The sequence below is a fragment of the Battus philenor genome, unplaced genomic scaffold (assembly GCF_028537555.1).
Source record: "Battus philenor isolate CCGP_79_NKW_IND1 unplaced genomic scaffold, ilBatPhil1.0.hap1 SCAF_23, whole genome shotgun sequence".
Taxonomy (NCBI): domain Eukaryota; kingdom Metazoa; phylum Arthropoda; class Insecta; order Lepidoptera; family Papilionidae; genus Battus; species Battus philenor.
Genome location: NW_027181686.1, coordinates 5,629,504 through 5,645,947, shown reverse-complemented (window position 1 = coordinate 5,645,947; position 16,444 = coordinate 5,629,504). Strand labels below are relative to the sequence as shown.

Here is a 16,444-nt window from a genome sequence, read left to right as displayed (position 1 = left end):
GTGTAATTATTTCAAAATACCTTCAACAATGCATATGCACTTAAATAAAACGCGACTTCAACTGTTTGAAAAATCTACTTGATTTTTATTCCAACTGAACATTTATTGAATACAACTGTTGAACCGACCCGCAGGGAGACCGTACGGATACCATAAGCTTCTCTTTGAGAGAGGTCAATGTAAACAATCGTTGAAAAAACTAAAATAGCACAAGTTACTGATAAACACATTAAACACAACGTTTTGACGCAAAATAGACTTTTTTATCTTATACGTAATAACTTCATAAAGTAGAACTTTGATGATTATGATTTCATTTATTCTTAAATGCTAACACTGTAAGAAATTAACAACAGATCCATGATTTTTGAAAAATATTTTACATGTTGACTATTTAATGTAACATTCATTCAACATCACTTTCGTGCATTTCAGTGTTATAACAAGATTAAAAAAAACGAGTAAACGTAAGGCAGTTATGCAATGCACCTATGTTGCTGTATTACATTGAAGGCTTTAATAAATTTATAGTTGTTATTGAATAGCCATGCAATATAAATTTGTCTTAAGCAGTAATAATAATATGTCCACAGTTATGTACGAGTAACGATTTCATCCTTGATTTATTCAAATAGCTTTTAAATTTATGTTTTTATTTTTATGGATGTATTCACTCATTTTATCACATACAGATAAGAACCCAAAATTTTTTTTGCGAAGTTGACATATGCATATATAAAATAAATAGGTTAACTTCATTTTTACTCTATACATAGGTACATATTAAATAACTAATTGAAATATACGTTTGTAGACAAACATGAAATCGTATGACATTTTTCATGAGCGTTGCAACAAATAGGTTTGAGAGTTTCAACTTTTTACTATTCTCAAGTAAATATAGTTCTTTTAATTATCTGTACTAATGAGTAGCTCAGATCTGTTATGAAAGTTGTGGATTTTTAAAATGTAACGGTAATTGAAATAATAGAAAATTGCAAGCAACGATCCGGAGCTCAAAGGTTTACTGTGTGGGGGAGAACTCGGTGGGTTCAAGAATGCGACAGTGCATTTCGCGGATCAGAGGCACGGTGTAGGCGACGCATTCGTCCCAGCCCGGGTTCCGCCACGTGCTCTCGCGGGTCTCGCGACGGGCTTGGAGGTTTTTATAGCCTAAAAATACAACAAACACATACATTACTCTGGACAGACTTAATAGTAACTTATAGCAAGGTGAGGATGCGGTTTACAAATGTGGTTAAATAAACGTCAGTTTACATCCGCCGTTTGCGCAGTGCGGGTTACGACTTGGTGTTTGTTGAAACAGTGATTCAGATAGTAACAAATATCTTATTGAATTTGAAAAATTGTATTTCTAGCGCACGTTTTATAAAAGTACATGGAAACATTGAAGCCGTATAACGTCACAGCTAGAAATAAGCCTCTCTTATAGATTTCCAATGAGTACGGTTTGGAAGCGGTTTGCATCCAGGGTTTTGCGAAGACCTAAACAAGATCGCCTGTCCACCTTCTGGGTGGACATTCTACGCTGCGCTTCTTTCGGGAACTTAAGGCACCATTGGTCATCTGTTCTGGACGCTATGTGACCTGCCCAATGCCACTTCAGATTGCCAATGGGGCCCGAAGTTTCAGTCATTTCATCGTGCCGTAAGTCATCACTGGTAATACACATTAAGTCATAAATATTTCCTCTCGTCTTTAGGCACTACGGGATATCGAACGAAAGTGTTTTTGTGGTTTCACAAACGCTGCCCAGCTGAGTTGAATTCGACGATCAAGCTTTTTCTCGAAGTTGGATATACTTGGTTTGACTGTTTGCTCCAGGTACGGGTCAATAACTTTAAGAAAGTCAGCAATTGTTATTAGAGTGGGCATAGCATAGGCGTTTGACATAGTTCGAGCATCGTGCTGAGTTCCTCCATCGTCTTTTCCACGACTATTACGTGGTCGGCTAAAGGAAGGTGATTGATGTATTAGCCCTTAACGTTGATGGCGAATCCTTGCCATTTCAAGAGGGCATCTCCATCGGCAGTAGTCTCGGAGAGACAATGTCTTCACATGCATTCATTAAATTTGGCTACAAAAATTTGGTTAAAACGGCGCATATTAACTCTGTCCAGCAAATATAATATAGAAAATACCTATTGGGGAAATAGTTACACTGTAAAAATATTTAATAACGGAACAATTCTAATAAAGTTTCACTAAATTTTAAAAGATTTTAATTTTATTACAATACAAAGTCTTCTTCTATTAATAATTATGTATATTACATGAATGTCAAGGTTACGTATTGCTTACCTAAATGTTATCTGAAATACTAACATAATAGAAAATAATAATAGCGATCGTCGTATGCCATGTTATGAAACACTTGTTGGAATATTATTCATATACTATTCTTAAATAGGGGAAAATTGCAATAAAAAATTCGTGTTTCCTTTAAAATGCGATACTTACACCAAATATGATGTACGTTGTAGAGACGTCCGATCTGTGAGAAATATCCAGCAAAAGCTTCGTTTTGTGCGCGTCGGTACGTGAGGCCACGCGCCCAGTTGTTGCCCCATTCAATCATAGTGCCAGGCTTTAAACTGGGAACAATAAATTAATTAATCTTAATTATGTTTTGACCTGACACTACGTTTCAAACGGCATCAGAATTGGCGAAGAGTTCAACTCTTCATTATTTATAATGTTTTTAGAGTTATTCACTTCTATAGGTTTTTAAAGTATTTTTCTATCCATAATTGCCTGCGAGTCATAGCAAATAAAGTTCGCTACTTAGCTGAAGATAATAAACACGAAATTAACTCTGTAGTTTTACCAAAACACAGAATCCTGTGTTATTTCCCCAATTTTTATTATTTACCTGTAAGATCTGATTTCGTAAATATTGTTTGGTTCTCGTGGTTCGCCGTTGGGCCAGAAGCTGAAGGCCAAAAGATATTGCAAATGTCTAGACCTGACGAAGTTTCCACGCTCCTTTTCTAGAGAACGATACTCCTGTGAAAAGTTAAACAAGAAGATAGACAATTGCTAATTTGATACATTCTACGGAAAATGGATGATTAAGTCTGCTTAGTTAAATGTAATATCAGAGAAAAATATGTGGTCTACCGCAATAACACGGCAGTGAGTGCCAGTAACAAATAAATAATAGCCTTAACCACTAAAATATTCAAGAGAAATTTAATACTTTTAGCTGCGTATGCATTACATTTTAATTAATTATAAGTTAAGTTTAACTTTAGATTATTTTGGTTATTAATTTTATTAAAACTAGATCCACGGATTGGACAAAAATAAACAGAACTTTTTCAAATTTCATATATCCTGATATCCCATAAAACCTGTAAACGTGAACAAAAAATATCAAACTTAAACCCTTGGAAGTATTAATAATAACATTCTGGTAAATATCCATATAGATAACGGGAAAATAACAGTGGTTATGTCATATTATCACTGATTATAAACATAAACGAAAAATATGTACCTACACAATTTATCAGTTCATAAGAAATTATGTCATTTAACACAAATTATTATAACACAATATTACAAATATTTCCAAAAAGTTGTTTTTTTTTAATAAGTAGGTATTAACAATTATATCACAGCACGCAAAACATTACGCGTGAATATAGCGCAAATATTTGCTGACAAAATATCACTGGTGTAATGACAGTAAGTCATGAATTAGAACTTTCCTATGTGACACTAGACAATTTTTTATTGTTTTAAGTTACAGATCTTAACACAGACAAAATCTTTTTGTGTACAGACTTATATAGGGCAATTTTAAACAATTTTACATACATGGCGATGCTGTTTGCATATACCTTAAGATTTTAAATAAAAAGGCAAATATGAATCATCATAATTCTTGTAGGCTTTGTAGAGAGGTAATCAACAACAAAGCACAATACTTTTCATTAATTAAGATTTAAGGTTGTTAACCTTAATCCTGTTAGTATGCTTTCTAAAAAGAATTTTGCTTTCCTCTTATAATCAAACATTATCAAATTAAGTTAATTAAATATTTATAAAAACTGAACAATTAATTCCACTACATAATTTACTACAAAGTTTTAATACATAATATCATCCTTACATAACATTATTGTTTACAGATGTTGTGTATTTTATCAATTCATCATAAGCCTCTTTAACACTATTTCATTCTGTTTATTTTAATTTTTTTTAAACTGCTATATAGTAATTAACATAAGTAGTAAGAAACTTTTTTGTAATTTCTTCTATGATGGCAAACTAGTGAAGGAACCATGTTTTTTAATTAGGGCCTCTAATTATAATTAATTAATATGTATAATAATCAAGATTGAAAATAATTATGTGTAGTTTACAATAATTTTTACTAGTATAAACTACAAATACTTTAAGTGTTTTAATAGCAATGAACGTGGAATCAAGTCTTTTTTTACTTTTAAATATAGAAACTGTTTTAAAAATCACAAATGAAGCCACAGAAAAACTGTTGAGAGTCAGACTTACTGGATTTTCTTTGAATAATATCTTAGCCTTGTCAATCTTCTCAAAGCCTCCCACATAGCGCCACAAATGTAATGCTTGATCCATATCCCCTACAGACACTGTCCATGATCCTACCAGCTCACAGCCAAGCTCAGACTTTCTTGATGTAACAAAATCCACTGATGTTTTACTGCAAGTGCAATTAAAAGTTCAAAGCCAAAAAATGAAAGTATTTTTATCCAAGTTCCTTATACCTTCCTAAAATTCAAAGTCACAATTCAATTACTTCCAATATTTTAAAGATTCTAAGAATAAATTCGCCATGCTAGCTATTAAAAGAAACTTACTCAATATATTTAAGTTTATTTTATAATAAAAAGTGAGGAGAAACATAGCAAATTTACTACATCAGATAATAACTTTTAAACTTGTTTTAGGAAAAAACCTAGTCAAATGTAACAAAAACATAGCACTAACATTTAAATTCATTTAACATTAGTATCATAAACTCCTCTTAATACCAATAAAACTTTATGATTTTTAATACACATAGTGTATACAATATACAGATGTGCAAGCATGAAGATACATTAATATCCACCAATTTAAAAGGACTAATAAACAATATCTGCATATCTAACTAAACGTATATCATTGCATAGTATAACTTATACCTGTTTGACACAAAAATGCTACATTCTATTTAGGGATTGTTGCATAATCGAAAATGTTTAAACGACATTTGGTTTCTAGGTTCTTAACGTACAATATTAATAAACATACTAATTTTTCAAGTATTTATCCACAGAGTCGGGTCGAATATTGTGCGTATGGAGTGCGTATACAATTTCCTTGTCGCTTAGCATACGACTGTGGGACTCTTTCGTTGGTTCTATCCTTCGCACTAACAACTTCGAAAACCATCCATCATCGGCATTTAGATAAGTGCTTGTTGTTGTAATCAACCTACAAAAATAACTTAGCATTAATGATTCTAAAATTAAATTAGGAACATCCCAAATAAATAACAACATTTGAAATATTTGTTTACCTTGTATTCTTAGGGATAGACGAACCGATATTTAAAATTCTATGTATAGAATTCATCCTGAACTTAAAACAGAATCAATATAAATATAATATAAAACTTTTGACCACCGATGACTCTCTAAAGCGGCTGATACTTGCTTGTTATCAATTCATTTGACAAAATCACTTGAAGGTTATCTTGAAAATAGAATTTGGCGTAGGAGAGACATCTATTGCCGCTGACCTTAAACATTGATAACAAAGTTAGATGCACATTCACTTCAAAATTTATTAAACGTTGAAATCATCGATGGATTATGACAATACAAAAATGCCTTGTTAATGTAATATTCAGTATTTTCGTTCCTTAAATGGTTGAACTAATCCAACCGACATTTTATTTAATTTATTGCAATTAATGTTTTTGCTTGGCATAAAGACTAACTTCTACACTTAGTAAATAATAAAATGATTAAACTTTAATATCCAAGGAAGTGAAATAATGTATTATTTTCGAATTTTTACTCTTTACTTTTATGTTAAAATCTCAAACATTTTAAAGTAATAGACAAATTAGTAGCAATCTATTATCTCTATGGTAGTTTAATTGTCATTTTTCGTTTATTATATTTGCTTATAATATTTTATTTTTATATAGGGAAACATAATAAACACAGTAAACAATCAGATTATTCACTTAATCTTTTTACATTCGCATTATGGGTAAATACTCATAAATTAAATTACATTTTATACGCTAGTGAGGTGGGCGGTGTTGATAATTCTAAGATAATTTTATTTGTTTATGTTTAGCGTCCAGTGAAGTGACAAAACTTCAGCAGCATTTAGCTTTGCTAAAAGATGAATACAGTAAGCTCCAAAACCATTGTGCTGAAGTTGAAAGGAAGTATACACTAGCAGCAGCTTCAGCCGGTGATCTTAGTGAAACAAGTTTTGTCGCCCGGTTACTCATGACGGTGTCGTCTTTGTACGGCAGGGAAACTTACTCGGATATAAATATTAAACTGCAAAGCAAGTTGGTTCCTGGACACAAGTTCGTGTTGAATGCACGTTCAGATGATTGGAACGAAGCAGCACTAAAGAACCTTACAGAATTAGGTAAAATAAATAGTTTTACTTCACATTACATTTTTATCAAGTCAGTTGGAAGAAGAATGATACAATGTTATCAGTAATTTTTAATGTCTATTTACATAGAATATATAATATTGTAAAATAATAGTCAAGTAATATATTATAATTTTTGGCATCTTTTTATTGTGAGTTGTGTACATTTGTTGTCTAATAAGTAATTTTTGTTAAAAAATCATTGAAATAAGTGAAATTTAATAAAACACAACAAAGATGATATGTATTGGAAATACAGCTTTTCAAGATAATCTGATCTTGTTACAGTTTTCAAAACTAACATTTTTTTTTATTTACATGTAGTATTTAGACAATCCAAACTACCTAAAACCAAAGTTGAATGAAATTAAGTACAATATTAAAAGGGTATAGTGGTTGATATTTTATTATAATACAAGTTAATTAGTGTTCTTAAATTTTATATTTATCTCATTGTAAATGAATTCAGATATTTATATTTATGAGAATGACAAACATTGTCATGACAAAAGTTATGAAGACAGGTAATCAAGATGATATTAAATGGTATTTGTAATCATCTTTCTTAACCAAGCAATGTCATATGCTTATGACAATTTAATAATTAAGATTTGCAATTTATTGATTTCAGACTGGTCAAATTTGCCAGATGATGTTGGTTCAGCTCTCCTGAAATGGCTGTACACAGATGTTGTAGATCTAACCAGAGGAGATGCTTTTGCTTTACATCTTATGAAGTGTGCAGCTAATTTTAAACTCTATGGATTGGTTGGGAAATGTGAACAAGCACTTATTACATCTGTTGGTGTCAGGTAAGCGGCATTTTGGTTTCAATATTACCACAATGGTTACAATGATTACATTAACTTAAATTATTCCAAAATTAGCTTTGTCATCTGTCACATCATTTTTAAGTTACTGCTAAAATTCTCTGCTTAACTTTAGAACCATTACTAAATGGGTTGAAATGATTGAAATGTATTTTAATTATTTATTTACTATCAGACAAGTATTTACAGAGGAGAACTGATAAGCCTGTATCCTGCACATCTCTATATAATTAATCCTTTTTCTAAAATTGGCAGTCATTTTACTTGCCAATTGAGTTTTTTCTTCTTTGAATCTGTTGTCGAGTATATAAGAATTTTGTGCTGATACTACATCTTTAGGTAACTTGTTCTATACTTCAACTACTCTGTTACTCAGAAAATGTTTGTGAGAGTTACTCTGGAAACTAATAATAGATTTGAAGTGGTGATCCCTGAGGAGGTTATTTATATTAGGCATATATATTTTATGGGAGTCTGTAATGCAATAACTAAGTTTCTTGAAAGTTTTAACCTAATAAGCTCTATGTTAAACCTTTGAAATGGGTGAGATTTATGATTTTCATTCTTTCTTCATATAAGTGACATCTTAGTCATAGTGACGTTGCATTGTACTTCTATAAGTTTAATGTTCTTAATGACTAGATTCCACATTTTCCTTGTGTATTACAAAATTAGTCTCATGCAAATTATATTAATTTTAATTGAACAAACAAACTTATTTAATTTCTCCGCTATGTAAACTATTAACATTTATTAAGGTTTGTTATTACTTGGAGGTCTTTTATTAATTTTTCTTTATGAATTCTAGAACATGTGTCAAGTTTTATTCTGCGGCAGATGAGATTGGTGCAACTGCTCTTAAGGAACATTGCTCTGGTTTGATCTCTACACATTGGGATGATCTCACAGGTATATTTTATTACACATATTAGATAATAGATATCAATATCAGGCATAGTTGAAGTCATGACCTAATACAATGAAGAGATTGTGTATTTGAGACTAACTTGAGTGTTAATAGCTAGTTGTCAGTGTTTTGTTTGTAATGCTTTCTAGAGATTAATTCATTTATATTATAAATGGTTAAGTTAGAAAAAAGGTATAGATGCCTTTGTGTCCACTGTCACATATAAACATAAATAAAGGATTTAAATAAAAAACGACAAGAAATAAGCTAACTTGATAATGTGCTATTTGTAATTACTTTTTTTATATTCCCTCGTGAGGGCCTTTAAGCTTGGAAACACTGTGGAGCGTCAGCCATAGCAATCTAAGAGCTTGGCAACTGTTACACCCGTTGAAAAAGTAGTGTGGCAGCCCTCGAACTTTGCTACTTTGAAATAGGTTTTAGGCTAGGCATCTTCAGCACTCAGCTGCTTCGAACCTGCAGAATCTGCATATGCCATTTGGGCAGTGGAGATATTTAGATCCCAAAACAAATATATATGTTAAACAAATAAATTAACTGACCAGTTTGAAATATTTTTATTAATTTATTTAGTTCGATTATACTGTGACAGAGCAATACATTTTAACTAATAACTTTTAATAACTTTAATTAATCAACAACATCATAATCATTTCAGCTGATGGATGTCTATTGCTGGACATAGACTTCTAGACATACATTAAAGTCCTGGTATAAGCGGCTTGCGGTCCGACAGCCGTGGTCTGCACTTCAGAACTTAAAAGCCCCAGGTAGTTCTCAATAAAAAACATTCTTTCTTGCATAGGTGATGACTTCGCTCATATGTCCTCTGCCCTGCTGTACCGCATGCTCAAGAGCAAGACGCCACAGCCGTTGCACGGAGCCGTTAGACTGATGCGTGAAGATGTAGTGTTCCTTTGCCTCGTCGAGAACCACGCTAATGTAAGTCTTTAATTTTTTTTTTAAATTATTATCGCGATTAATATTTATTTTTGCGTTTGTTTATAGTCTCGGATTGTTGACCATATAAAATTCACTCCGAAATATGTTATAGCGTGCATTAAGTAAGTGAAACGTTTTTGTTTATCACAATAATTTTACGCAAAAAATGGTAGGTATTTATTTTTCTTATATACTATAATTAAAGAATTTTAATTGATTATAATTTTTATAACTATTGTATTTAACAATACAGCTAAATGAATATTTATAAAGATCTAGTAGCAACTACGCGATGTCCTCTATAGTCATTTAATCTGACGTAACATTAAGAGAATTAAACAGCTGGACTGCCACTAAATCCAATGGAATATTTAGTGTATGGGCTCCAGTAACATGTCGGGAGAGATATCGAGTTTAATTTATATATATTGTAGTAAATTGTTTATACTAAGCGCCATCAGCGCTCCGCTGCTTCTGACCGGTGACCCTGCAAATGTCGACAGACAATGTTAATCGGTGAAAAATTTTTTTTGGCACCCGTAGTATATCATTTCACCCGTAGGACTTCTCGTTTGTGTTACAATGGGTAAATTAGATAGATCAATCTTTTTATGAACTTTCTGTGCAGTGTGTTTTTAAATATGAGGTCTGATCCTTATTCGACATTTTATTTAAAATTTTATATACCTTAACAAGGGTTAATGTGTTTAGATCGTGAGCGGCTAATGTCGTCACTATTTACGTCGTCTTCATAATTTTAGAAATAGGAGGTCCAGTACTGGACGTAGAGCTCCACCATAGCTTGAGTGGACGTATTACGTTGCGTTTGTTGATCTGTGATTGTTACCTTAGTTTCAATAGGCCCCTGCGTCTATCTGTTATGCGCGCTATGTGGTCTGCCCATTGCCTCTTCGACTTGTCAATCCATTATCTCTTACCCATATCACTCATTCCTGATCCGATCTCGTTAGAAAATCTCGCGCTGACCGCAGTCCATGGCTTGACTGTGAACTTGCCAATCAGACCCGAAGTAAGAGACCACGTTTCACTACTGTTAGTCATGCATTATTTAAAACGTTATTTTTATGTCATTATTATTAAAGATTATATTTTCAAATAAATTTATATATTATTAATTTACAACGTACTTAAGGTCGGCGTCTATAGAAACTTTACACTTTGGTCAGTTTACTATAATACCCGCGACAGCGCCATCTGTTTTCATGGCGCTATTCCCGTAACTTGGAAACAAGGTCTTACGCTTATTTTTTTAATGACGTTTTATTTTATTTCTATTCAAATACATCGTTTAACAATATTTTATTAGGAATTCGACTCGTTAATAGGAAAATTAATGCGGAAAGAGAATACCAATTAAAGAGGCGCTAAACAAATATAATAGTAAAATTCGTTTGCGTTATATTTTTAATTTTCAATCACAGAATGTTTTAATGTTACTTACTCCGCTACATTCTTCCAATGGATATAAAAATTTGGAAGTATTACACTGACAACAAAAATAAACTATTTTATGGTCAATTTTCAATGTTGTTTCAATCTTAAATGTACTGACGGAATATAGTAATAATTAGTCTTAAAATTATGAAACAGTTCAAGAATTTTCAAGATGAAAATGACTCAATTTTGAATAATAATGACCTCAGTTTCCTTATTTATAACATAGTAGACGAATATTTTTACTAACGTGGGGAGAAAATAAGCGAACGATTAAGTGTTATGAAATATGGTGGTCCTTCTCGTTAAGCTAAGATCCTGAGTGCATTACGATGTCTCCCTGTTTACATCAATTATGATGTAAATAGAAAAACATCGTAATGATGGGGATGATGATTACATCATCAGTCGAATGAAGTCTTTGGCTGGATATCGGTCTCCTCCATAGATTTCTAATACGACCAGTTTTGCTTGGACTTATAAACAATCTCTACATGTACTAAATCAAATTAGTTTTTTTATATTATTTTGGATCAGATGCTAATGCAATAGATTTTTTTTTCTTTATCATGTTAGCAGTATGACGTCCACTGCTGGGAATTATCCTCCACAATAGATTTCCAATAGCACCAGCATCCAGCGTCTTCATACTAACTTGACAGATTCGTCTGCCCATTTTGTATGAACGTCGTATAATGCACTTATCAGGCTAAGGTCTCCACACCAGAACCTTCTTCACTGTTGTTCCAACTTCACATCCGCTAGACTATATCGATTACTTTTGTTGGTGTACGCACATTTTATTTATGTAGCCGTTAAAAATATTACCCTTAAAATAATTAATAATAATTTTTTAAACATAACTTATTTACATATAATTTGTGGTTCTCGTTTTTAATACAATCGAGTTGGTTTAGTTTTTGTTCTTAACTAATCCCATCTTATTCGTCAAGGACAAGGACAGATGCCTCTCTCCGAAATCGGAATCGAAACAATGGCTGACGTCACTAAAATAAAACACAAAAGTGGTGCCGCCTCTGTTAAATAGAGGTGGGCTAAATCACACGTGCACCGAATATTCATATAAAGTGCGTAATGTTCGATAGTGGCGTGCGAGACTTTGTTAGGTAGTGTGTTAATAGAAGTTATTATGTTCTTTATAACGGATGGAGCTTCATGTAATAGCATACTAATATCTCTTCCGACCGGCATAGGGCGCAATGATTCATATTTCCTTTTAATAGGACATTGTTCCCTGAAGTTGAAGGTTTTATGCACTTTGTGCATAATTTGTACGGATAAATTATGGTTTTAAATAATTAAACCATTATTAAAATGAACTCTTTACTTTAATATATGTTTACGAAGCTTTTTCCTGTTATTGACATCATTATAATGTGTACAGAATATTGAAGTTTAAGTTGCTATATGGCGTATTTAAATGTATAATTTTAGGTCCAGTAATTTAACTAAAATATAGGCGAAAGACGCAGTACAGCGGTTTCAGCAGCACAATAGCTATGAATACTTTTAGAATGTTTTGTGAAGACCTTACAAGTCAGACAAAGAACCTTGATGACGATGTTAAGTTTATATTCTCTTTGTTATATATATTATATTAAATTTAGGACATCCGAAATTTTAATCTTTTATAAACAAAATGAGTAGTGGTAGTCCGGTGACAGATGACTTGCGAACGTAGGTCGTTGGGTTGATTAACGGGAGGCATTCTTACATAATTCACACTGACTGTGAGCTGTCAGTGTGAAGTCACAAGTTTTCCAGAGAATAGGAAACATCACTCTCCGTACCATACTACACTACGATTGCCATCCCGTCTGCCAAGCGTGGCGATTATGGTATATCCTTCTTGCAGTGGGTGTCGATCTGCTAAATAAATAATCAAGAGAAGAAACAAAATCAATTTTAATTACATTTCATTAATTCTTGGTTGTCGTTGTGCGATGAACACAGCTCTACAAATTAGTACCCAGCCGATGTGGCCCCCGAATCTTACTCCTCTACCCGATGTGCCAAATCATATGCTAGGTATTAAAGCTATTTATTGCTGGATACATGCGTCTCCCAATGCACTGTATTTAATTTCAGGTATCTATTTGCTGCTAATAGCTTTGTGAAATAAAGGGCTTCCAGTATAATATGCAAACACTGATTTTCTTTTGTAAATAAATATTTACTTACGGATAAACAAATTTTCCTTGTAGACATATAATTAAAAATTATGAAAGTGTTTATAAATAACTGTACACATATTTGTCATCGATTGACTTAATTACAGCGGCTGAGCGACTTCCTGTACAAAAACCATACTCAGAAATATAGTAGGTAAATGCGAATTAAGGAAATGCAGCAATTGCTGTGAATATTCGTTACACTGTTTTAAAGTAAATACACACTGGTGCCTTTATTTATCGTGAAAATATTTATTACAACTGGATTTTAAAAAATATTTAAATTGATCAGTTCACGATCCGTGTATGTATAGATTTTCTTCCGTTGTTTAATCGACTTGCTGTCTTATTTATGAAAACTAAAATTATTTTTAATTAAAATATTTAGAATTATACAGTACAATTTTTTGTTTCTTACTTGCTAGCGAATATTTTAAGATTCATTATATAGTTTCTGGAGCTAAATTCATTAAGTGGATAGATGTAAAGTTCTCGGATTCTATACAGTCCTATTGCAAATTTATGGAGAAGGCTAAATATCTAGCAGTAGGCTTACTATACACATATGGCCAGAATCCTTCGCAAGGATGTCGCTTGATTAATTTTTTTTTAGGCTATATCTAGCAAGTGTATGTACATTAATCGGTTTTTTTAAACTATTAAAACGTGTTGCGGTGGAGTTTCTTCTTGCTTCTTCTCCAAAACCATAACATTGCGAATCAGAGCAGTGTCAAAAATAAAATGAACTAAATTAAATAACAGTCAGTAAGAGCCCTTTTAAAAGTTCCAATGTTGAATAAAACGTGTTTATCTTTTATATTTATAATTAAAATGATGATATGAAATTAAATTTATTCGTGTTACGTAATAGTTAAAATGTTTTTGTAGTTGTGTTTCATAGTACAAAAATTATCCAAGTTAAACTTAGTTTCGCAACTAATTCTAAACATACAGACACAAAGTATACAATCGCGGACGAAATAGATTAAAATATTGTTTAATATCATTTAATTTTGTATTAAATCGAAACCGCAACACAAATATTGTAAAAATACAACACTCGGCGATAAATATTGCATATCGACGTTCGGAAAGAGACAATCGACGAAGTCGAAATTAGCCGATTGTCTTTTTCCAAAGGTCAATGTGCAATATTTATCGCCGAGTACTATACAGTCCTTAACAAACTGAGAAAGTAACCACCGCGCCTACTGATCGTAAATGCTCTCTCGGGCGCCCTTGAGTCGCACTGCTAAACGGGTATTATTGATGAGTGATAGGACAAGCCGAGGTAACCTCGTGAGAGCCCTTAAGCCTAGTTTCTCCATGGAACACCTGCTGAAGCGATCTAAGAGCTCAGCGGAGTCTTAATCCGGTGAAATTGTAGTGTGTAGCGGATCGAGCCAAGGCTCTACAGGCTGCCTTCGAGCTTCACTACACTTAATGCCCACGGCGCTTAGCCCCTCGTACCCTCTGAATATGCAAATGCCACTTGGGCAGCACTGTATGTCAGCTGAAAAAAAATCGATTGTAACCGTAGTTTGGCCGTCACTAATATGTAAGGATCGGATTGCTAAACGATTATGAAGGCTCGACTTGTATTGTCAAGTCGAACCTTCCACTCAAGGCCGGACACTATATGGAGAAATGGTCACAGCGAGTTTGTTCTCGATCCGTTAGAATGTTCGTTTTAGGAAGCTCTTTGACGAAACCATCGAGCTTAATAGGTAATATATAGATTTAGGCTAAGTGCCTTTAGCGCTCGCTCATCACAAACCCGATGAAGCCATAAATGCCAACGCATGTACATATGTCCAAATTTGAATTAACGACACAATTCGACTTAAACGTTAGACAAGTCTAGACGGCATGTGTGTTTATCTTACGCAATTTATAGCTACTCGGCAACTACTTGCAGAGTACGCAGTTTTAGCAATCTTTCTATTTATAGATACTAAAAAATTTTAGAATGTTAACACTTAAAAGCGTTTTAAAATTTTGTGGTAATTACTGTTATATAGTTTAATCGTATATTTTATGACGTTATATTAAATTATATTGTCCTATATGAAATGTTATATAGTACTATGACGACGATTTGGTTTCAATTGATGTTTCTGTTAGCTATTGCAAGGGGCTGTTACAGTTTCGTCTGTCACGTGTTTAGTTCGTGAATTTCTGACCTGCGTGCTAAAATAATGGTTCCTCATGTCTTTCCGTACTTCTCGTTTAGATTGTTGTGACGCGTCCGTATGTTTTGTGTTCGTTTGCTTCGGTTCCCCCCAAGTGGTGTTACGTGGACAGTCAGTCGATTGCTGTTCTCAACTATCAATTTGCTGTTGATAGGTGTTGTTAATCTTTGCCTTGTCCGCATGCCCTATCTGGTGATGCCAGCTTCTTGTGGCCTTCGTGTTCTGGTGCGATGACGATATCGATCTGATAGTACTGATCCTCATATTCAGAGATTCCTCAGATTCATAGGACATATTGGCCTATGAAGGCGGCTTCTAATATATATTTATATATATATATATATATATATATATATATATATATATATATATATATATATATATATATATATATATATATATATTTATTTATAATTATTAGGGAACCGGAAAGTAATGTCGTTTATGTCGACATATTTTACAAAAAACCGAATGACTTTTACTGCTCCAGCATTGAAAAAACTATTGCCATCTAGCAAATGGTTGTAGATAACGTAGGTGAATATATTGTTGATTAGAAATAAAAACTTGTTAAAAATGTCGTCGCGTGAATTTAGCTTAAAAAAGCTAAATTACTTTCCAATCCCCCTAATATATATAAGAAGCTAAATAAAATTTTAAAGAAATTACAAAACATACTATTTTCGCAGTCTATTTACGGTTAGGTTGTAGTTCGACGTCAGACTTTGACAAGCAAGAACATTAAACCTTTCATACGACATAATAGACCAACTCTTTTTTTTAAACGATTTTTCAACACGTTTTTGAAATAACGATTCGCAATAATGAATACAGGGGCGTAGATTAAAATTTCAACGTCTTACACGTTTTGTGTAGCTAGTTATCAAGAATTAAACATTATCTTGTGAAGCCAAAAAACAGCCAGATTAACTTATTACCATACACTAATTTAATTTTTTTTGTACTGGCATATGATTTTGATTCGTTTTATAAATACCTGGGTAATATTGATCTTATTATTGCTGCTTTTGCAGAGGTTTTTTAAGAAAATATTTACAATTTTTTTCTAGAACTAATATTTTTTGTACACGGTTTTTATTACACGCTTATTTCTGTAGAATTAATAACGTTAAAGGTCTCGATTGCTAGTATTTTACTATCATATATAGAAACGATATAAACAGGTTTCCAGAATAGTTAATAGTACATGGTCGACTCTCTCCGATTATA

General features: G+C 32.6%; 2 protein-coding genes across 2 annotated transcripts in view; one reads left to right on the top strand and one right to left on the bottom strand.

The window, feature by feature from the left end:
• Positions 1 to 45: 45 nt before the first annotated feature.
• Positions 46 to 5,737, bottom strand: Nipsnap (protein nipsnap). Its single transcript, XM_068767352.1, has 6 exons — positions 5,570 to 5,737; positions 5,302 to 5,484; positions 4,540 to 4,708; positions 2,894 to 3,027; positions 2,482 to 2,615; positions 46 to 1,173 (listed from the first exon to the last, which is right to left on the bottom strand). The coding sequence occupies exons 1-6, from the start codon at positions 5,623 to 5,625 to the stop codon at positions 1,025 to 1,027; spliced, it is 825 nt and encodes a 274-aa protein (XP_068623453.1). The 5' UTR covers positions 5,626 to 5,737; the 3' UTR covers positions 46 to 1,024.
• Positions 5,738 to 6,179: 442 nt separating this feature from the next.
• The window catches only part of LOC137924078 (rabankyrin-5), a 64,074-nt gene continuing 53,809 nt past the window's right edge, over positions 6,180 to 16,444 (top strand). The window contains exons 1-5 of the mRNA XM_068767398.1: positions 6,180 to 6,270; positions 6,361 to 6,666; positions 7,307 to 7,487; positions 8,314 to 8,414; positions 9,239 to 9,375. Of these exons, the coding sequence (XP_068623499.1) occupies positions 6,267 to 6,270; positions 6,361 to 6,666; positions 7,307 to 7,487; positions 8,314 to 8,414; positions 9,239 to 9,375 (729 nt within the window). The 5' untranslated portion in view covers positions 6,180 to 6,266. The remainder of the gene's footprint in view (positions 6,271 to 6,360; positions 6,667 to 7,306; positions 7,488 to 8,313; positions 8,415 to 9,238; positions 9,376 to 16,444) is intronic.

Coding starts and splice junctions, on each gene's coding strand:
- Nipsnap (XM_068767352.1), bottom strand. CDS start 5,625: ATGAATTCTATACATAGAATTTTAAATATCGGTTCGTCTATCCCTAAG. Junction 5,485..5,569: donor TCTATCCCTAAGAATACAAG/GTAAACAAATAT, acceptor TTATTTTTGTAG/GTTGATTACAACAACAAGCA. Junction 4,709..5,301: donor GATAAATACTTGAAAAATTA/GTATGTTTATTA, acceptor TTGCACTTGCAG/TAAAACATCAGTGGATTTTG.